Source organism: Diospyros lotus, chromosome 9, assembly GCF_014633365.1.
Source record: "Diospyros lotus cultivar Yz01 chromosome 9, ASM1463336v1, whole genome shotgun sequence".
NCBI classification, from domain to species: Eukaryota; Viridiplantae; Streptophyta; class Magnoliopsida; order Ericales; family Ebenaceae; genus Diospyros; species Diospyros lotus.
The window spans coordinates 15,302,419-15,326,439 of record NC_068346.1 but is presented as its reverse complement, the minus strand read 5'-3'; the positions used below and the strand labels follow the sequence as shown (position 1 = coordinate 15,326,439).

Here is a 24,021-nt window from a genome sequence, read left to right as displayed (position 1 = left end):
ACAATAAAAATAATGATTTTTTTTTTAATTTTTCTAGTACTTTTTAGAAAAATAAAAACACGAATAAAGCAACCCAGAACTTGTTACATTGAAACAAAATTTTGATTGGAAGGCTACATAACATAATCTTGGTGATGCATTCATAAATACTCTCTTCCTCTCCAAAAAAGATAAAAGAAGTAAATCAAGACTACTATCTAGCCTAGGTACAGAATCAGAGAGACTAAAAACGCCCAGTTTTGCCCCCCTAATGCACCCGACCAACCTCCAACCTCATCCTCTGTACCGTAACACCTTATTGTTATCCTCGCACGCACTTAAGTGAAACCGTCAAAGCATTAGATACAGTTAAGACCCAAACTTTGGAGGAGGAAGCGTCTAGTTCAGCTTCAGTTGTTGGTCCAGCATTTAAGAAAAGTGCGTCCACTAAGATTACTTGCCTCCATCGTTTAGCTAATGCCTGATTCTTTGCCTTTTCATGAATCCTCCTCCTCTACTTCAACTTGTCATCAACTCATCCTCCTCTTTTCCTGAATACTTTGCCAATAATCAAGCAATCTTCTTCATTGGCCACTGTCTCTGCTCTCTCTTTCATCACCACCTTCCAAATACAATCACCAAAGCTTCCCCATGTCCAGGTCCAGAGAAACCAACCCTCATTTCCATCCCCCACAAGAGCTGGACGATGGCATCATCCTTCATTTCCCGCCCCAGCAGTCAAGAAGGCACAGGGATCCCCCGCAGCCGCAGCCGCAGCCTAGTCTCACTCCCCATTCTCCGAGACCCGGACAACCACATCATCAAACTCCCCGTCGTCATACTACTCGTTTCCAGCCACCGGACAGCCCCAGTCGCCATTCCCCTACACCCCGCGGTCAGCCTGAGCCGCATCCTAATTCCTTTCCCCGCCATACTCAGCCGGTGCGCGGTCCCGGTCCACACTCTCCTGGACACAATGGTCGGCCTGGCCAGTCACAGCAGCAGCAATCCTCAGCACTGAGAGTGCCATCACCACAGAAGACCAGGACATACACGTGGTTGATCGGTGTAGCTTGCGCGCTGCTATGGATTGCCGTCTTCCTGGGAGGCCTAGTGGTTCTCATAGTCTACGTTCTTTTTCGTCCACGGAGCCCTAAGTTTGAAGTGTCAAATGCCTCCCTCAATGCAGCCTACCTTGACATGGGGTATCTCCTGAATGCTGATATGACACTGCTTGCAAACTTCACGAACCCAAGCAAGAAAGCTACTGTGGATTTCAGCACCGTGGTCATTCAACTTTATTACGGAAACACACTCATTGCCACCAGCTATATTGATCCGTTCTCTGAAATGAAGGCAGAATACAAGATTAAAGCTGTTCATCTGATCAGCAGCCAGGTTTGGCTGCGTTCAGCAGAAAGCCAACGACTAAAGCAGCAGATGAATGATAACAAAATCATTTTTGAGGTAAAAGGGCTGCTACGAACCAGATCAAGTCTGGGTACCTTCTTTCGATATTCCTATTGGCTGTATGGCCATTGCAAAATAGCAGTTACAGGCCCTCCCAGCGGAATATTGGTGGCAAAGAGGTGCAAGACAAAGCGTTAAAAACATAAATCTCTGATGAGGTGGTGACTTTGTTGTTCAATTTTATTTTTTTGGATTAGCTTAAAATATTTCCATTAGCCATAATCTTGTGCTATCTACTCAAATATCTTGTTTTTGCTTCGGAGTTGATACTCGCACTAGATTCTGTCGATCTTCGTTGTGTCAAATCTTCAATCAATTGAAAATATATCTTTGGAGTCATACTTAACACCTGTCAAATCCATTAATTTTTCAAACTTGGCTATGAACTTCTTGTTTGTGTGTTAATTAAAATGGGCTTAGAATTTCAGGGGCCCTCATTCTTTGGATAGACCTACGAGCCCTTGCAATAAAATTGATACTAAATGTGGTATAATACCTGCAAGTAAGTTTAGGCTTCATACCTGAAGGCAAGCATTCTGATTGCAACTTTGAGCAGATGCACCTCCAAAATTTTCTAATAAACAAGGGAAAAGAAATAGAATTATAACTTCAGTCACTTTAGGAAACATTAGGTTTTGAGAGACCTAATCGGGAGTCTTCTTTGCTTGAACGCTTCAGTGAATCCATTCAGATCTAATAGCAACCGTCCACAACGAATCTACCTTTAACTTTGCCTCTGCCCAAGAGGACCAACACGAGTAGCTATTTAAATTATAACTGCAAATAGTTTTTACCTGGAAATGCTTTGATCTCTGTCATGATCCATAAAGGCCTGCACTGACAAGCAAAAATGAAGTTCTGGACAACAAAACAACCTGAATGTCGAAAGTAATGTCTCCGAATGAACATGAAAGAAGGTCAGATGGGGGTGTAACTGTACAGGGAACAGCAAATGGGGGTTGCATTATACTATCAAAATTATTTTAGAATCTAACCCCACCTGAATCATGGTAAGTTGATGCAAACATCGGAAGCACATAATACCAGGAAACGAGCAAATGACTGCTTGTAATTATTTAAGCCAACAAGCAACTAGAGTACAAATTATAAATCAATGGCAATGAACTCTCAGATCATGGATATATCAAACAACATCAAGACATGTGAACCAAAAATTTTCTATGCCTAATTTGCAAAATGCCTGTACAAAATGAATATCATGCGGCAGTGAATTCATAGAACAAAACAAAAGAGAAAATATCTTCTCCTAAGATTAGGTTGTTAACAGAAGCACCAAGGCAACCATTTCTCAGTTGATCAAGTGAAAGCCCAATCATTCCACTCGAGGCAAAATCAAAAAAGTTGAATCTAGAACCATTCCATCATACCCTCTTAATAACTCCTGTGTTACTTGAAGAAAGGGTGCCTGAAGGCTTCATGAGTTGTCATTCCGATGGAAGGGTCATACCCAGGGAGACCTTGCAAAGGATCAATGAGATCTCTGGCAGAGTGATCTACATAAGTCAAAAGCAATTAATGCAATCGACAAGGGAACCAACACAACCATACTGGATCACAAGTAAACTATGCACTTGCCAGACATGGTTGCTGTCCCTGGGAAGAAAGGGAATGGGTGCCATAATGCCATAATGCCAAAATGTTCAATAACAAACATAAGAAGGAATTTTGATTAGAATTTAAGCACTTTGACTAGTCAGTGTATTATAGTTAGAAAAGAACAACAATCGGTGATGAAAATGAAAGTGTCCTAGAAAAGCAAAAGCACCCTAACACATCTTCACTTTGGTTCAGGGACAACCCGCTACTTGTGTACAATAAACAATACCAATTGACCATGCCTAATAATAAGACAGCCTCTGGAAAATGATTTGTGCTATAAACTCCCATTTTGTAACTAATGAATTTAAAATATCACAGTTTCACAACAAATACACAGAAGAAAAAAGAAGAAAAATAAAGGAATATACTTAAAGAAGCGGTTCAGAGAGCTCCATTTCATTTGAACTTTGTTGTTGTGTGTCAGAATGTTGGGCACCAACAAAGTTCAAGCCAAGCCATTGCCATGGCCAACAAACATATCTGGGACCATTCAGGCCCCTTTCTCTATTATCAAGCTGTTCAAGCTGACGGTTCAATTCCTCAACCCTATCCCTCAGTCTAGAAGCCCCCAAGTCTGCTAATCTCAAGGATTTCTCAGCAGCATCTCTAGCTGCCATAGCAGCATTAGCCATTTCTTCTTTGGACTTGAGCTTATTCTCTGATTCCAACACAGCTTGTTTAGCCTCTTCGAGCTCATGGTGCAAGGCTGACAACTGCAAGTACAATTAAGAGTAAATGATTCAATTATTCTCATTGTGAATGTTAAACTGCAGTTAAAATTGCATGATGACAGTTATGCATCAAATTAGAATTAATAGATATTCTCATGTCTTCTTATTCATGAATCATGATTACAGATGTAATTAGAATCAGCAAATTAGAGTACTGGCATCCATTATGCTGATATACAAAGCTTCATACTACAAATAATAATTATAAATTTGCTAAATAATTCCCTTAAATTGAAGTCATAACATCTGAAAGTTTTCTAATCCATGATTGAAGTTTTTTTCTCTTTATCATATTGTATTTGTTTTATGTCTTCTCCACTTGATCTGAATCATGCCTCATTAATGTAACTGCATCATGAAATATTTTTCCAGTTTATTTGAATTTTTTACTCTTTTGTTTCCTCCTAAAATAATTTCTATTGATGTTTATCATGAACCTGATAGGTTGTATTGCAGTTGAATTCCACTTTATTAAACCTGATTATCAATGTCATATGCCAGATAATTTGAGTGTGCTTATATCCAGGATCCATTTGAACTATCTTAACCTAATTTGAAAAAATTGTTAAATCCCCAATGGTGGGATAATAACACGCCCTGCCCCTTCTGAACAATGTTATTGCTTGTGCAAATTCACAAAACATTCGGCATTCCATTTTGTGAAGAGGCAGGGCATTCAATCAAGAGCATCCACATTCAACGCATGAAAGCAGATGCTGGAAACAACCTTAGTTTAAGTTCAATTAAGAAGCTGCCACTTGAAAGCATTAAGATTAAACCTTTTCTCCACATCACAAAGTACAAAAGTCAAACTATTGCCATACAGTAACTTTTGTCCATATCAAAACGTACAAAGGTTAAACTACTGTTTTACAGTCTGTAATCTGAGTGTGTTTATTCTAGAGGGGAGTGCTAATATTGTACCTTTTGTCCAGATAGCAAGTATGAAAATTACATTTCAGACTGTTCATTTGTGTGTCAGTAGGCACGTACAAAGATTAAAATATTACTTGATCACTCTTTTATGATAAGTCCACCACTTAAAGACAACAGATATGCGTACATGAATAAGTCTTCCAGGAAACTGTATATAGAACTTTCAATTTTAGATTCAATGTTACAAATATGAAACTTTATTAATCCCCAGAAGTGAACAGATATATGTACAAGGGAACAATTTCTCTCATGCACGCATGGAGCTCATAGAATTTCGTTCCCCACAAATGGATATATACTCCAGTAGTTCACCCTGGCAAACCACATCATCCATTATGCACTAAAACACAGCTACTATGTCTGGTCATGGGCAACAGTATGACAGCAATATTTTTGCCAGATTGCCTCAAGAAATATGCTGTGAAATTTGGAGTGACTTGTCACGGACCAATTGCTTGATTAGCCAGATGAACTCAATGGGTTGAGTCTGTTGCATCTTGGCACATATGAACGGTCATGCCATGCATGTGGTGGGCTAAATGGCATATGCCAATATCATGTACTTCAAGGTGGACAAGTATTTTTCTTATATGCATGGATGTGCATTAAGCCCTCACCTATTTGCTCTAATAATTGATGAACTCACTAAACATATCCAGGTAGAGATGTCATGGTGTATGCTATTTGTGGATGACATTTGTGTTGGTGGATAGGGCAAAAGATAGTGTGAATACTAAGCTTGATATATGAATGAAAACTTTGGAATCTAAAGGTTAAAAGTTAGGCATGAATACATGAAATATAAGTTTAGTAAAAATATAAGTGTGGATGATGATATCATAAAACTGGAAGATGAAGTCATACCAAAAATAGATTAGTTTAGATATCTTGGATCAATAATTGAAAAAGATGGAGAGACTAATGAGGATGTTATCCTTAGAATTATGGTAGAATACTTAAAATGGGGAAGATCATCTGGCATTTTATGTGATAGAAGAAGACTAAGAAAAATTGGTGGGGACCACTTGGGTATCATATTAATTATAAGGGTCTTACAAAAGATAAGGCCATAGATTCTGGAGAGCTAGAATTCATGTTGCGGAACCCACATGGTGGATAAAGACTTGGTATGTAGTTGTTGTATTGCACAATATTACCCTTGCATTGGGACTAAAATTAACTGCAACTTCCCTTGTAGATATAGTAACACACTTTCTAAATAAGGCGCTACAACTTTGACAGGCTAAAGTTAAAAGGACTCTTAACAATTCCATTTCTCACCTAAGAACTCCACATGTCCTAGCTCTGACAGACCCTTACAAAATGGTTCAATGATAATAACAAAATTACACCAGTCCAAGAAACTTCAGAACTTATTCTTAACTAACAAATCACACAAATATCATAAATCAGTACCTCACAAATAACAGAAACTTCTGGGGTTCAAGCATCCATAATGTGCTAGGTATTGCACTGCAATCACTAAGCAAGCAGCAGAGTTTTGCCTTCCAAAACATAAAAGGTTTGTTCTGGTAGCCAATGGTTATGCATCTTTCCTTGAGGTTGCTCCCACACATTTTTTTTAGTTGTTATTGGTGTAGTATAGTACATGGACTGTGGCCAACGGACAAGCTACTAACAGCCATCCATCTCCTCCTCATGTTAACAAGTCAGACAGTCGAGAGAGTGCACACCTTGCCCTAACCTTAGGCCTGGATGAAGCATGCTCTGAGCATCGTGTCAAGTGCTTACGGTTATAAAGGCGGTAAATTATGGTTAAGGCAGTTACAGCATTAATTCAATTTCAATTTCAATCTGTAATGTTAGAATTTGGGCAGCCGTTGGTGCCTTTTTCGAGCCCGGATCAGTATAAAGACTAACTGATCCCGCTCCTTTTGATCATCTTGGAATACAATTGATTCATTTCTCTCGCCTAAACTCCATCTCTCTCTAATTTCCCCTCGCTTTCTCTCTGTTCTTCCCTCTTCCCCAATTCTCCAAACTTTGAGGAGAATTTCCCTTGTTAGATTTGACTCTAACAATTTTGGTATTAGAGCAATGTCCCGGGTGGCGATTGAACACAGTCCCTTCACATGATGGCTGACGGAACTTGGATGAAGCAGATGGAGACATAATTGCAGCAAGTCACAGCAGCCGTCATAGACATGCAGATCCAGATGGGAAATATGGAGACAACGATGGAGTCAGTGGTGGAAAGGAGGATTGACGAGGTTATGGATGGAACAATGGCGCAAGGAGAGCCAAGAACAGAACAATCAGTTGTGAGATCAAAAGCAGCAATTCATGTGGATGTTCACAAGTCACAATTCGGTAAGACTCTTCTAAATTTCCTCCTAGGGAGAGATCGGATCCAATCTTAGCAGGGCATGGGATGGCCTACAAGACTGTAGGATCATCTGAACTCCAGGCAGATCCGGTAGATGTAGGAGAAAATACGTTGGAGAGGAGGTCGGGAACTCAGGCCGTTCACCATCAACCTGGCTTCCCAATGCTGAAGTTAGAAATTCCCCTATTCGATGGTCAGAACCCAAGGTGGTGGGTGCGATGGTGTGAGAGAATGTTCAGTGTGTATAACATATCGGAGCACGAGCGAGTTACTCTTGCCATTGCCTATCTCAATGATGCTGGAGAAGCATGGTTTCAAGGATGGGTGTGAGTTAAGGAGAACTGTCATTGGACAAAATTCGTAGAGGATTTGTGTGTGTGTTTCGGAGACTGAAATACAATGGATGTTGTGGAAGAGTTCAATAAGTTGAGACAAGAGGGATCAGTCCAATCTTATCAGCTCAGATTTGAGGAGCTCCAATCAATCATGCTGATTTTAAATCCTCACTTGATGGAAGGATACTTTGTTTCGAGCTTCATAAGTGGGCTGAGTGAGGAATTAAGACCTACCGTGAAGATGTTACAACCCAAAACCATCAATCAAGCTGCTGAAAGTGCAAGGTTGCAGGAATTATTAGTTGTGAAGCCTTAATGAGGAAACAGAGATGGTAGGTGAAGGGGATAATCTCTAGTGTACCTTGGCAAGGTAACAAAGGAATCAACAAAGAAGGAGAGAGAAATAACCAAGAAGTGAATGGGGGAAACAATTTGACAGCCATTATCTTTGCTCCAGTGAACAATGTAAGGATCATGGAACAAAGAAGGCAAGCAGCCCCTGTTTCCATTGTGGAGATAGGTAATACTCCGGGGCACCAATGCCGGAGACAGTTACTATTATTGGAAGGAGAAGAAGAGGCAGAGGCAGGGGATGAAGGAGCTGTGATTTCAAATGAACTGGAAGGAGATGATAATGTGGAGATCCAACTGCATGCCCTAAGGGGATTGGCTAATAATAAGATCATAAAGGTGGAGGGGAAGGCTCAGGATTGTAGACTCATGGTCCTAATCGGTAGTGAAAGCACTCACAGCTTCCTAGATGAGAATATAGCCAAGAAATTGAACTATGAATTCACATACTCAAACCATTATCGGTGACACTGGCCAATTGTCATAAGGTGGTGTGTAAATCAGCCTGCATAGGGTTTTGTTGGGAAATGCATGGGGAGGCATTTGAGGCTGACCTGAGGTTGCTTAAACTTGGGGGTTGCAACATTGTATTGGGGGCAGATTGGATGAAGGGGGGTGAGCCCCATTGAATTTGATTTTAATACAATAGAGGTGACGTTTTGAAAAAGAGGGCAAGAGAATGACTCTGACTGGCAGCACTGAAACAGGGGTGTGCAAGATGGTTACGGGGAAAAAGTTGAAAAAAATATTCAAGAGTAGGTGGGCACAGGTGGCTCAACTCTTCTCTATTCATGTGGTTAAACAAATGGAGGACGACCGAGGACAGGAAGGAGAATTGAAATTGACTGTCAACAGCTAGCCTCCACCCCAGTGGAAGGTACACGAACTTGAGTCCCTTGATAAACTCCTAGTTGAATATGAGAACCTGTTTGTGGAACCCAATTCCCTTCCCCCTCAACACTCCCTTGATCACTCAATCACCCTCAAACCAAATACAGAGCCTGTTAACATAAGGGTTTATCGATATCGTCCCAAACAAAAGGCTGAGAATGAAAAGATGATAAAGGGCATGCTCCAAAAGTCCATCATTAGACCCAGCTAAAGCCCCCATGTCTCACCAATACTCCCTGTCAAGAACAAAGATGGTAGTTGGCATTTTTGTATCGACTACTACCAACTCAACACTCACCTTGTCAAAAACAAATTTCCTATACTTATCATAGAAGACTTATTAGATGAGCTGAAGCATGCCACCATTTTTACAAAATTGGACCTGCGGTCTAGCTATCATTAGATCCGAATGAACTCAAATGACATACCTAAAATAGCCTTCACCACTCACCACAGGCATTATGAATTTCTAGTGAAGCCTTTTGGGCTCACTAATGCCCCAGTCACATTCCAAATCTTAATGAACTAGATTTTTGAACCTTACCTAAGGAAATTCATTATGGTCTTCTTTGATGACATACTTGTATACAACCTTTCCTTCTAACTGCATATAGCCCACTTGAGAACTACCTTAGAGATCCTTAGATCCAACCAGCTGTTTATCAAGAAGACAAAGTATGCCTTTGCTGAACAACAGCTGGAATATCTAGGGTATGTTATATCCAGTGCTGAAGTGAGCACTGAGCCAAAGAAGGTGGCAGCCATGACTGCATGGCCAAGGCCAACTAATGTGAAGGCATTGAAGGGGTTCCTCGAGTTGACAAGGTACTGTCGATGATTTGTAAGAGACTATGGGGTGATTAGCAAGCCTCTTACCGACTTACTGAAGGAGGAGGGATAAGAAGGCATAAGAAGCTTTTGAACGGCTTAAGAAGGCAATGAGTTAAGTACCTACTCTAAGCCTATTGGACTTCACAAAACCATTTATATTAAAAATAGATGCAAGTAGCTTTGGAGTGGGGGAATACTCACACAAGAGGGCAAACCCTTGGCATTTACCAGCCAAGACTTGGCCCCACGACGCCAAGAATTGAGTATTTACGATAAGGAGTTATTGGTCGTGTTGGTAGTGGTGGACAAGAGGAGGCATTACCTGGAAGGGGGTCGGTTCATCATCAAAATTGACCGTGAGAGTTTGAAATTCTTGCTGCAGCAAAGATTGCACACTCATCTATAGAAAAAAGGGATGACCAAACTGATGGGGTTGGATTATGTGATACAATACCGAAAGGGGAAGGAAAACAATGCTGCCAATGCCCTGTCCAGGTGTGTGGAAGAGGGGACCATGGCAGCAATCACCTTGGTCACTCTTGACTGGTATCAGGAGATCACTGCCAATTACGAAAAGGATGAGTGGTCTAAGGGATTGCTGGAACAACTCATCCTAGAGCCCAATAGCAGACCGAGATTTACCCTAACCAATGAACTAATGCAATACCAAGGACGATTGGTCATTGGGGACAGTGAGCAGCTGAAGGAAAAAATTCTCCAATCTCTGCATGGATCACCCCTAGGCGGCCACTTGAGCATATAGAATACTTACCATTGAGTAAAGCAGCTATTTCACTGGCCTAAGTTGAAGCAATGGGTAATGGAGTATCTGATGCAGTGTGATACCTGTAAAAGGTGTAACACGAGACAGTTGCCACCCTTGGGCTACTATAACCACTAGCTACTCCAAATCAAGCATGGAATGGGTAATGGAGTATGTGATGCGGTGTGATACCTGTAAAAGGTGTAACATGAGACAGTTGCCACCCTCGGGCTACTCCACTAGCTACTCCAGATCAAGCATGGGCCAACGTGTCAATGGATTTTATAGAAGGTTTACCATGGTTGGAAGGGAAGGACAACATATTATTGGTGGTGGTGGGCAGGCTCACTGTTACAATTGGGAGCACTGTCGGTCCAAGAAACCACCCAATAAACCAACAAATATAATCACTCTTTAGCACTCTCTCACCGATTCAACAAAGCAACATAAACAAAAAAAATAAAGAATTGACAAATGATAAAGATAGAGCAATCAAACCACATGGGTACACTGATGTTTATCTTGGTTCGAATTGATATAATTAGTCCTACATCCAGCAATACCGAAAGCAATCCAATATGAATGATATTAGATACAAGAGTTCCCACACTTCCTCTCACACGAGTACACTGTTCTCTCTCGAGATTACAAAGAACGTTTCTTGACACAAAACCTTTCCTCTCAACACACAACACTCTACTCGTTTACAACAGAGAGTTTTGCAAATAATGAATGATACCCTAAGAGCTAACTCGAGCCCCAATATATATAGGCAATAGGACGATTACATCAAGGGAATTAAAAATAAAACAATACCTAAAATACCCTCAACTAACAATCACCATTAAAAAACACTAAACGGTCACTAACGACTGCAAGGGATCTAATCAGGATCTCTCTATCTCTTCCTTCTAGATCCTTAATACTCAATGCAAAACATCACAATTCTCCACCATTTTGCATAAGTATCATCCAGAAGCTGATTTCATCAATTGCTCTTCATTTAACCAGCAAAACAGAAACTGATCATTCATTTACAACAAGTAACCTGTAATAGTCTTAGACAATGGTGTAATTTAGCCAAAGGTACTGCCTTAGTGAGTATATCGACTGCATTATCCTCACCAGCCACTTTTATTAGGTCTACTTCCTTTTTCTCAAGTATCTCCCTAATAAAATGGTACCTCACATCAATATGCTTAGTTCTCTCATGGTGGGCTTGATTCTTAGCTAAGTGAATAACACTTTGGCTATCACACATTAGAGTAGCCTTAATATTTTTCCCTAGGAGTTCACCTACTATACCTTTCAACCATAAGGCTTCTTTTATAGCTTCAATAAAAGCTATATACTCAGCCTCATTGGTAAAGAGAGCCACTACAAATTGTAAATTTGTTTTCCAACTAATGGTTGAATTCCATAATTTAAACACATATCTTGTAAAGGATCTCCTTTTATCTATATTCGCTGCATAATCAACGTCAATGAATCCTAGAATATTAGGCTCTACATCCAAACTAACTCCACCATAAACTAGAGTTATATTGATTGTTCCTTTTAAGTACCTAAATATCCACTTAACGACTGTCCAATGGTCTTTTCTCAGATTAGCCATAAACCTGCTAGCCACACTCATAGCATGGGCTAGATCCGGCCTTGTACACACCATACAATACAAAGAAGAGTAGTGATAGGCAAAGAAGAGTAGTGCTACCTGAACTTGAGACTACAAAGAACTTTTCTTGACACAAAGCCTTTCCTCTCAACACACAACACTCTACTCGTTTACAATAGAGAGTTTTGCGAACAATGAATGATACCCGAAGTGCTAACTCGAGCCCCATATATATAGGCAATAGGACAGTTACATCAAGAGAGTAAAAAATATTACAATACCTAAAATACCCTCAACTAATAGTTACCATTAAAAAACACTAAACAGTCACTAATGACCGCAAGGGATCTAACCGAGATCTATCTATCTGTTCCTTCTAGATCCTTAATACTCAATGCAAAACATAACACGCACCAAATTTGCCTATTTTATTGGTCTGTCACACCCTTTCACAGCACAAGAGGTATCCCGGATTTTTCTAGATCAAGTGGTAAAACTCCATGGAGTACCCCAATCCATCGTCTTAGACCAAGACAAAGTATTCACTAGCCTATTATGGAAGGAGTTGCTAAGGAGTTTGGGAACGAAACTACACATGTATTCAGCCTATCATCCGGAGACAAATGGCCAAACAGAGCGAGTCAACTAGTGTTTGGAAACTTACCTGCATTGCCTCTGCTTCCTACAACCTTTGGGATGGCATAAATGGTTGTCCTTAGCCCAGTGGTGGTACAATTCTTGCCACCACAATTCCATCAAGATGAGCCCATTCGAGGCCCTCTATGGGTACAAACCACCTTTGCTATTAGCTATTCAAGGGACCAGCTATAGTTGTTGTAGTGGACTCATATCTACACAGAGACAAGTGGTGCTTAAGATGTTACAAAAGGAATTGGCCAATGCTAAAAACAGGACAAAACAAGTTGCAGATTGGAGGAGAAGTGAAAGGGAATTCAAAGTTGGAGATAGGGTTTACTTGAAATTGGACAAGCTCACCTGAAGGCTCTAAAATCTGGCAAGGTCTCTAAGTTAAACCCAAGTTTTATGGTCCCTATCTCATTGTGGCAAGGCTGGGAAGAGTTGCATACAAACTGCAATTATCAGGTGACTGTTAGATATACCCCATATTCCATGTGTGGGGCTCAAGGGATTGGCCGAAACAAACACAGTAAGTCCAACTTTACCCCCCCCCCCTCCTAACTCACAGAAGATTAGGAGACAAAACCCTCAGCCATCATAGATAAGAGGGTAATTCATAGACATGGATCCCCATTGACACAAGTTCTTGTACGTTGGTCCAATCTACATCCAAAGAACAACACTTGGGAGTGGGAGTACCTCCCTAACCTACATTCCTAATTCCCAAAGGTAACAAGGTTGCTCTGAATTTCTTGAGGCCAAGAAATGTATCCGCCGGGGGGGGGGGGGGGGGGATTGTCATGTGCCTACGATTATGAAGGCGAGAAATTATGGTTAAGGCAGTTACAACATTAATTCAATTTCAATTTCAATTTGTATTGTTTGAATTTGGGCAACATTTAGCACCTTTTCCAAGCCACGGATTAGTATAAAGACTAACTGATCCCGCTCCTTTTGATCATCTCAGAATACAACTGATTCGTTTCTCCAGACTAAACTCTCCCTCTCTCTCTAATTTCCCCTTGCTTTCTCTCTGTTCTTCCCTCTTCCCCATTCAATTCTTCTCCAATTCTCCAAACTTCGAGGAGAATTTCCCTTGTAAGATCCAACTCTGACACATCTCTTTAGTTTGGCTAAGGAAGCCTATACTAGAGTGTGGTACCTATGCTAGAACATTCCTCTTCACATGAACAAACCATTCTCCTCGCTTGCACTCAACACCATAGCTCGTCTGATTATCTGAGCAGTCTCCTACTGGAGCATGTCTTCTTTTCAATAGCAAGCCACATGCTCAACCTTTTTGGCTAGGCTAAAAGCCTTGCCTTTGAGTGACATCTTTGTATGCTGCCACTTCAAACCTGCTACTTGCAAAGTATCTGACTGAAATCCAAGTTGGAGAAAGGACCTAATACTTTGTGAGGGATCTCTGGAGACTTACAGTAGTTGTTATAAGCCTCATCAAAATGCTTTCCTCCTCCATCAAGAGGGCTTTTCCCAAGACCAGTTGCAGAAAGAGATTACGTGGAACAAGTCAAAAAGGTAATATGTATACTCTACACACCATCATACCAACGAGCAGAGTGTCTGCAACAGGTTGCCAGCACAGGCAACAGTATATTGCTGATGATGAACAGTTAATATTGCCAGGTCAAGGAAGAGAAGACCCCTAACCCTCAATGCTGTCAAAGCATGCAATACTGCTCTTCATTGGCCTATAAAAAGAAGGGGTTCCTCATCTTGAATAATCAATTTATTATGTCCTTTCCCTACATCCCTCCCTCAATCTTCTGCCATATCAATGCATAAAATTATTCCATGGAACCCATTCCACTCTCCAACACCCCACATATGAGTTCATTCTTTTATGACAAATTCAATAGATTAGAAGGTGGTATAACAGGTGTGATAAATTGCAGACCAGAAGAGCACCTTTGAAATACCTAAGTATAAAGTTTCTACCCAACATTTTCAGCATACCTGTGCCACAAACTCTTGCTCAACAGCTTTCCCAGCAGCAGCTTCCTGCTGGGCCGCCACTTTCCATCTCGTAATTTCTTCTTCAGCAGCAGCAATATCCATCATCAGTCCTTCAACCTGAAACATAGTAGGATCACTATAGAACACGGAAAATAACATATCAAGCCTTAAGCCAACTTGGTGGGGTCAGCAGTAGGGTCACTGCAAGATATAGACAATTTATGTGTTTGTTTCTTAGCACAGATGAAAATGTGAAAAGGAGTAATCACATGGCACCAAAGTATGAGTCAATAAAATTGCAGGAAACTAGAAACTCACATTTTCATTTGCCACTCGCTCCTTCTCTTCAAGTTCCTCTAATTGTAGCTTCCTATGGCTGAGCTCCTTGGCTTGAGATTCCACATGCTCTTTAAGTAAACTTGTCTCTGCCCTTAATCCAGTAACAAAATTTACAAAATTAACAATCCCCGATAAGTACAGATCTGAAGCTACTGTAGGCAAGGATATTCCTATGAAAACTACAAAAAATGGAAATACCTTACCTATATGACTGGAAAATCCATTATGTGATAATACAAAACAACTATATTCAAGCCAAAAAAAAAAAAGAAACATATATTATGTCACAACTATAAATGACAACATAAGCTATCATAAAATCTAGAAAACAGCCTGGTCCAACTACCAAGTTTAAAGACAAGATGGAGGTGGGTCTGCTTCAGACCATGTCATGTAAATTTTTTTTTTTGTGATAAATATGAACTTGAAGTCAAAACAACAGAATGGCTAATGATTGAGATCAACAAAAAGTTGGAGGCTCACGAAGCTTCATTTCAGTGCAGACTGTTAATTACACCATTCTGATGGATATCAATCATAAATATGATCAGCTTATTACAAGATTAACCCATACACACATTAGGGAAAATAAGCACTAATTGACGGTGTTTAGGGTGAGAGTGCTTTTTCTTATACTTCTTAAAAGCATATTGCCACAAAAAAATGACTTTTGATAAGTTGAATGATGTAGAAGAGATTAATATTGAGTAGCTTGTTGTATTGTTATATAATTGGTTACGCTGGCTGTTGTATTTAGTTGTCTGTTTAGTTAAGTTGTTGTAAACTGTTGAGGCGGTTACTGCTGGGTTGTTATCGAGAATAGCTGGATATAAATATACCAGCTATGCCTTATTTCCTATTGATTAATTCATTCTGATCGAGGCATTTTACACGTCTTCTCTTCTTGCTTTCTTGCGATTTTCTTTCTGTTCTTTCTATTTCACACCAAAAGCTCTTGCTTCATGGTATCAGAGCCTTGGACCTACGTCCATGGCTTTTAATCCTAATTGCAGTGCTTCCTCCTTGCCTCCTCCTTCTTGTTCGTTGTGATTAGAATCGCAACTCAAATTTTCCTCGGTTGCAAAAGCTTTTAATTACAATCCAATCAAGCTAGATATTAGCAACTACCGAAGGCGCAAATTTTGGCTACGATTAGGGCATTTGACTTGTTGTTATTCATCAACAAGTCTCCGCCACCTCTGAAATATTCTCCAAATCCTGAAGTCGATGTATCGTATTCCCCAATAGTCAATCCAGCGTACATTACTTGGATCAAATCTGATCAACTCCTCCTAGGATGGCTCTTCTCTACAATGGACAAGGAGGTACTCGTATGTGTTAAGAGTTTTGCATAGAGTCAAATTGGATCTAGAAGAAAGGATGCATGCAGCCCCATGAAGGAGCTCGCCCGAGAGACTGTGTAGGATGTTTTTCTTATGTTTATTATAAGGGGCATTTTAGACTTTTGCATAGGTTTACACCAGTCTCGTGCATCCAATTCATTCTGATTATTGAGAATCCCTTGAACGCTTGAGTGCAGAGAAAAAGAGAGAGATTGTGAGAGTTGATCTTGGAGCGATCTTGTGTAATCTCTTGGGGAAGGTTGTACTTGGGAGCGCTGGAAAGAGGGATTGTTGGGACTGTGTACTGCATTTGATTTGCTAGTTTCTAGTGGATTGTTGTGCGCCTAGGGCGACTAGATGTAGGGCCAAATATTGGCCTGAACCAGTATAATTCTTGGTCTTCTTGTGCGGTGTGTTTGTTCCTTTTAAATTCTGTTAATTTTTGTTTCTGTTGTTTATTTTTCTGTTCTTATATTTCCATTGCATTCGTGAGTGTTGGAGAGGGCTTATGAGAGGGTTTTTCTTGCCTAAGGGTATAATCTAAGAGTCCTAAAGTTAACAGTATGGTCTTCTCTTGAGAATCTCTATTCACAGCAAACGGTAGCCAAATCTTTTCAATTGAAGCAACAATTATGGTCAGTTAAGAAGGATTCTCTCTCTATTAATGAGTACATTATGAAAATTAAAACTATAGGGCATGCTCTTGCTGCCATCGGTGAACCCCTAGGTGACAAGGATTTATTGTTAGCCATTTTGAATGGTTTGGATCATGATTATGAGACAATGGTCAGCCTTATTACATGCCAGATGGATGATATAAATTTAGAGAAAGTCCAGTATCTGTTGTTAATGCATGAACAATGATTAGCAACTAAGAATATGTCTGTCCTTTCCTCTATTAACTTTGATTCTGCTGTTTCGTCATCCATGAATGTCAATGTTGTTTCGTATGGGCCTAGATCTGGTAGTGGCTTTGTCAATAATAGAGGAAATTTTGAGTCCTGTGCAAGCAGTTCTATGAATAGAGGAGGTAGAAGTCGTGGTAAATCTGGTGGTAGAAGAATATATTGTTAGCTTTGTGGAAAGCCTGGCCATTTTGTAGACAAGTGTTACCATCGCTTTGACAGGAATTTCCAAAGAGTTTCTAACCAGAATCAGAATTTTGGCAGAGGTGGCTCTCTATCCCAGTCAAATCCACGAGTTTATCTAGCTGGTCCTAATGAGTCTAATGAGGCTTTTATGGCTGAAGTAGGGTATATGCCAAGTACTCCCTATGGTTATTTGCCCCAATCTATTGATACTCAATCACAGTCTTCTTCTTGCAGAGATTCCCTGGTTTGTTGATTCTGGAGCAACTAACCACATCACCATTAGCCTTAACAATTTGTCACTTCACTCTCCATACAACAACGTTGATAAAGTTGCCATTGGTGATGGTAAGAAGTTATCTATTTCTAATGTTGGTGTTAGTCAATTGTATACTCAAACTAACCCTACCGCCATCATTTCTGTACCTAATGTTCTTCATGTTCCTCATATGAAGAAGAGTCCCCTTAGTGTTTCTCAGCTCACTAAAGATAATAATGTTGTTGCTGAGTTTAATTTTGATTCTTGTTTGGTTAAGGATAAGGACTCAGGGCTGATGCTACTCCGAAGAACTCTTAAAGATGGCCTTTATCAGTTGACGCCAGCATTTGGTCATGCTGTGTCCAAGGCTAAGGCTGTTTCATTTTTCAGGCCTACAAATGTTGTTGTTACTGTTCCTGTTTCTTCAAATAAATGAAAAAGACAGCATTTGTTTTCTCCAGATCTGTCACCTAGTATAAATGTAGCTCACACAAACAATGTAGGGCAGCAGTGGCATGCCAGATTAGGGCACCCTGCCTCTCATGTACTACAATTCATTTTGAATAAAATTCATGTTCCTTGCTCAAAATCTGATATTTCCTTTTGTGATTCCTGTAAAGTTGGTAAATTACATCAATTTTCCTTTGTTAATTGTCAAATTATAGCAAAGCACCCTTTAGAATTGGTTTATTCTGATGTGTGGGGTCCTGCTCCTATCACTTCTACTGAGGGTTATAGATATTATCTCATCTTTGTTGATGCCTATACTAGATACACATGGCTATATCCCTTAAAACTCACATCTAATGCCTTGCCTTCCTTTGTAACCTTTCACAAATTTGCTGAGTTACAATATAACTCCAAACTTAAAGCCCTACAAACTGATACTTTGTAACCTTTCACAAATTTGTCGAGTTACAATATAACTCCAAACTTAAAGCCCTACAAACTAATAATGGCGGGGAGTTTAAAGCCTTTTTACCCTACCTTCAAGCCTATGACATTCAGCCTCGATTTACATGTCCTTATACACACCAAAAAAATGTGTAGCAGAAAGAAAACATAAACATATAGCTGAGATGGGCCTTATATTGTTAGCTCATGCTCACATGCCATTGAAATTTTGGGTAGAAGCTTTCCAAACTGTTGTCTGCACCATAAATCTTTTACCCTCTGCTCCTCTGAAATTTTGTTCTCTTTGAATTACTTTACCACAAATAGCCTAACTACATGCAGCTTCAACCTTTTGGGTATTCTTGTTTTCCCTATCTTCGCTCCTATAACAGGCACAAGTTTGACTTTCATTCTACCAAGTGTGTGTTTCTTGGTTATAGCCATGTTCAAGCTGGGTATAAATGCTTGCATCCCTTGGGTAGAATCTATGTCTCTAGGCATGTTAAATTCAATCCGGATGAGTATCCCTATCCTCTTTTATTTTCAACTTCCTCTTGCTGTCCTTCTTTAATTCAGTCTGTTTCCCATGGTCCTTCCACTACTCTCTTTCATTCCCTTCCTTGTTTTCCTTCCTCCTTTCCTCCAGTAGCACAACCCTCTATTTCTCCCTTATCCACTCCTATTCTTGCTGATCCCACTACTTCTTTTACTATGCCTTCAGAGCCTTCTTCAGATCAGCAGTCCTGTCAACCCATTCAGCCCAATATACCTAAACATAGAGTTGCTCCAGCTCCTTCTATTCACCCTATGGTCACTAGATTCAAGTCTAAATAGCTTGTTGGTACCTCTCTGCATGCCTTAGTGGGTACCCTAGAACTTAGTTCAGTTCATGAAGCTCTCTTAGATTCTCATTGGGTTAAAGCTATGGAGGAGGAATTTTCTGCATTGCAGCACAATCAAACATGGGATCTAATTCCCTTTTCATCTGATATGAACCTCATTAGTTGCAAATGGGTGTTTAGGGTCAAGTATAAATCTGATGGATCAATTCTCAAGCACAAGGCCCAGTTGGTAGCTCAGGCCTTTCTTCAAACCCCTGGGATTGACTATGCCAAGACCTTTAGCCCTGTTATTAAAGCTCCTACCATTAGAGTTTTATTCTCCTTGGCTGTCACATTTGGTTGGGACATTCAACAAGTGGATGTTAACAATGTTTTTTTTAATGGAGACCTAACTGAAGATGTCTATATGTCACAACCAGAAGGTTTTGTCAATTCTCAGTTTCCCTCTCATGTGTGTAAGCAGAAAAAGTCACTCTATGATCTTAAACAAGCTCCTCGAGCTTGGTATACAAAATTGAGGTCAGCTTTGCAAAATTGGGGTTTTAGAAGGGTTGTTTCTAATGCCATCTCTGTTCATTAAAAGGACTACTAGAGCTGTGATATTCATTTTGGTTTATGATGACAATATCCTTGCCACAGGTTCTAACCCTATTGCTCTTCAAGCTTGTATTCAGGATTTGGACACTCATTTTGCTCTCAAAACCTTAGGTTCTATCAATTATTTCCTAGGTTTTGAAGCTTATAGGGATGCTAGGGGTATATATCTTACCCAATCTAAGTATACATTGGATTTGTTGAAAAAGGCAACAATGCAGGATTGCAAGCCTTGTGATACACCTATGAACTTGGGAGTCTCATAGATTGATGAAGGGGATTCTTTTTCTGAACCATCTCTCTATAGAACTATCATTGGTTCTCTCCAATACTTGACCTATACTCGTCCATATATAGCTTTTGTGGTAAACAAATTGAGCCAGTTTTTGTCCTCTCCAAAATTGCAACATTGGTTAGCTTGCAAACAGTTGCTTCAATATCTCAAGGGAACCATTGGTTTGGGATTGTTGTTTGCCCCTACATCTAGTGATTTGTCCCTAACAATCTACACTGATGCAGACCATGCTGGCAGCAAAGTTACCAAGCGGTCCACTAGTGGGTTGTGTGTTTTCCTTGGTTAGAATTAGTTAGTTTTGCCATAGCCACTAATCTAAAAAACTGAGACTAATCCATTGAGACTCACAGGCAATAATTCATTTTGGGGGGGGGGTGACCAGAAAATTTCTTCAAAGAAAGAAAAAAAAATAAACCAACTCCATTTGCATATCCTTCATGACAAAACCCAAGAAACAACCCCCACCCCACAAACACAAACACACAAGAACATAGGTTATAGAGAAGAAGGGCTCTCTCTGACACAATTCCATTGCTCTTCACCAAATGCCTCTGCAGCTCCTCCATCCCAGCTTTTTAGTTTCTTGGTTAATCATTCCGAATTGAACTGCTTCTTGACCAATCTTTGTGGAATCCTAGCATTTAGGGTTTGCCCTAATTGTTCCAATATTTTCCCTCCAAATCTCACCAACTCATCCATAGGTCAACCAATTTTAGTACACATCATCCCCATCTTGCACACTCAAGCATTGCTAAGTAAGCATTTTAACAGTTAAATACAATATTTTTAACAGAGTGTTGACAGTAGAACACAATTAATACAATTTGTAAAGTTTTGTGGTTAATTGATAAAATTTAAACTTCAGAATAAATCTATAAAGCATGTCAAAGTTCGGCCTTGTTTTGATCATTTATCCTATATACACAAATGCTTTAGATACAATTATTTTTTTCTTTAGAAAATTCTTTATCACTTTATTGATCACAAATCTGCAACAAGGAAAACCAGGACAACATCATACAGATGAAATATGACATAGATGTAAGTACCTTAGCTCCTCCACTGAATGCTGCAGCTCTATGATCTCAACTTGTGATTGCTTAATAATATTCTCCAAAGCACCAGCCTGAGGAAAATAAGAATTAACAACTTGATCGAGGATGATAAATGAGAATTTCCAAACATGATTAAATGCTATGATAAGACATACCAAAGCATATACTTCATCTTTCGCCATCTCTGAAGCATCATCTTTATCATGAGGGGCAGCACCAGTTCTGCTCCCAAGATGATTATTAAATCTGAAGTCTATCCCTGCCTCTCTTAATCCATTTTCTGCAACTTTAAACAACTCGTTTGTCTTGGACGACAAATCTGTTGACATCCTCTTTGACAAAGCACTTCTCAGGAGAGAACCGATATGTTCTTTCTCCTTCAATAACCGGGATGCAGTTTCACTTAAACTTTTCACTTCACGATTTCTCACCTCCACCAAATCCTTTGTCTTTTCAACTACAATTCTAGATAATTCACAAACGGATTCCATCCCTGCTAAGGAGGCACGGATATTCCCCTCAATGTCTGTTTCTTGTGGAACAAACATGGACTCTGCCAAATCTGACCGGTCTAATTCACTTGCATCGACTATCTTGATAACATTATAAAGCTGGTCATGAATTTTTGATACTAAATTTAACTGCTCCACCAATAAAGGCCTTTGTGTGTCCATTTTTAACTCTAAATTCTTCAACTTATCATCATACTCGCTGACTAGCTGCTTCAGGCGTGAAAGTTCATCCTCTGCCAAATTTAGCTTCTCTGACATTTCCTTTTCCATCTCAGTTATCTTCACATCCTTTTCAGCCATAGATTTCTCCATATTCTCTCCTGCAGAGGTTTTCTTGGAAACCTCTTCTCTCAATTCACTAATTGTAGCCTCAAGCTGCGAAACCTCAATAGCAATTTCATAATTTCTCTGCTCCATCTGTTCCCGTGCTTCATTCCTTGACTTCGCGGTCAATTCGATTTGCCTCAGGAGATCTTCAACAATCTCATTCATTCTCTTGATTACTCCATAGGCAACAGCAGGTAAGCCTGTGTACTTCTGAGACCTCGGCAATCCACCGGCGGTAAAATTCTTGATGCTACTAACTTTCCCTGATATTTTCTCGATTCCTGTAACTAGCATCTGGGCGGCGGTCTCGATCTCCGACCTGGACGAATCCTTCGCCTTCACCGCTTCCTCAAATTGCTTGAACGTCTCCTCCTTTACTCTACCAGCCTCGGTTAACTCCGCTGACAATTTCTCGTTGGATTTCAAAGCTTCGTCCTTCTCGCGCAGAGCGTCGTCGCGCTGCCTTCCCCACTCGTCGCGCTTCTTGATGGCTTCGTGAGCCAGGGTCTTCAGTCGGTTGAAAGAAACCTGCAGTTCCGACTTAGAATTCTCGGCCGCCTCCCGAGCCTGCCGCTCGCGGTCGAGCTCAAGGAGAACCTCCCGGAACCTTTCGACGGACACATCCTCGGGCGATGAGCAGCTAACGTCAATCGGCACCGGATCTTCTTCCTCCACGTCGCTTAGAACGGCGTCGTTCTCTTCTTCCCCGGCGCTGGCCATTATCGTCGAAATCAATATGTATTTAAGCGTGTATGTTACTACAACGAATCGATCAGACACTCTTGCATTGATGATAAGCGAATTGCAGTAAAAGAATTCCGATCACACGAGTCGGAATCGAAGAAACCATTCGATGTTCCTAAATTTCTATCGATCAGTGGACTTCATCAAAGACGCCAAAATACGATAGGAGGATCGGAAGTTTCTAAGAGAGAGAGAGAGAGAGAGAGAGAGAGAGGATTTAACAAACCATCGCCACCAACCAGTCTGCTTCTGTATTCCCGACTAAACGAAACAAAAATGAAAAAAAGGAAGGCAATAGGGCTAATGATTTGAGTTGGCGTGCTGCAGCCTGCACGTGTATTAGGGCGTATTTGTATTTCGCAGTAAGAAGGAAAAAAATAAAATTATTTTTAAACAAAATTACCAATGAACATTTCAAATTATTATAAATATTATACTTCGTAAATAATATTAACTATATAAAACAATTTATTATTAAAAATATCTGTTGTTAAGGTTAAAAATGTTTTTTAATCATTAATCAAAAATGTTAAATACATATAGAAATACTACAAATGTTTTTAATCAATTAGGTCAATCATTAAAAAAATAATTTACATATATAATTTTTATAAAAAAATTATAATTTTTATATCTATTTTTGATAGAGAATACAATAGTGAGAACAATCGGTAACCACTTAATCAAATTAATACAAGTGTAGTGTTTGATGCTGAATAAATTTTTTTTGAAAGAATCGGAAGTTTTTTATCTTTTAAAATAATTTAACATTTTATAAAATTTATTATTATAATTTATAATTTTATAGTTCATTAATAATTTTATAGTCAATTAGGTTTACAAATTGTTTTAAACCTTGCATTTTATAAAAAGAACTATAATAAAATGTTTTAAAAAAATACGCATATTATAAAAAAAATATCTTTTATAAAGAATGAAACATTATAAATTTATGGAGGAAAAATAAAAATAAAAAATTATTTTTTAAACCTTGCATATGCATAGAGGTGGCCGGCCATCTATGAACTCAAGACAAAGGGCTCCAATTCAAGACTTTTGATCTTTATTGAGTCTAATTATCGCTAAATTGTCATATTTTATGCTTTTATTTTTAAAAGTTTAAAGATAAAATAAAAAATTAAATGACAATCAATTTTCATTTTTTTCAACTAAAAATGAACACAAAAATTGACAACAAAATTAAACCCCGCGCCTGAAATTGTGATGGTTGCTTTAGCATTGGG

General features: G+C 39.5%; 2 protein-coding genes across 2 annotated transcripts; one reads left to right on the top strand and one right to left on the bottom strand.

The window, feature by feature from the left end:
* Positions 1–307: 307 nt before the first annotated feature.
* LOC127809877 (uncharacterized) lies at positions 308–1,875 on the top strand. The gene has a single exon (XM_052349030.1). The coding sequence runs from the start codon at positions 631–633 to the stop codon at positions 1,585–1,587; it is 957 nt and encodes a 318-aa protein (XP_052204990.1). The 5' UTR covers positions 308–630; the 3' UTR covers positions 1,588–1,875.
* Positions 1,876–3,114: 1,239 nt separating this feature from the next.
* LOC127809876 (uncharacterized) lies at positions 3,115–23,052 on the bottom strand. The gene is made up of 5 exons (XM_052349029.1): positions 21,350–23,052; positions 21,189–21,265; positions 14,804–14,915; positions 14,486–14,602; positions 3,115–3,782 (listed from the first exon to the last, which is right to left on the bottom strand). Exons 1-5 carry the CDS (start codon positions 22,751–22,753, stop codon positions 3,438–3,440), a joined length of 2,055 nt encoding a protein of 684 aa, XP_052204989.1. The 5' UTR covers positions 22,754–23,052; the 3' UTR covers positions 3,115–3,437.
* Between the last annotated feature and the right edge of the window lie 969 nt (positions 23,053–24,021).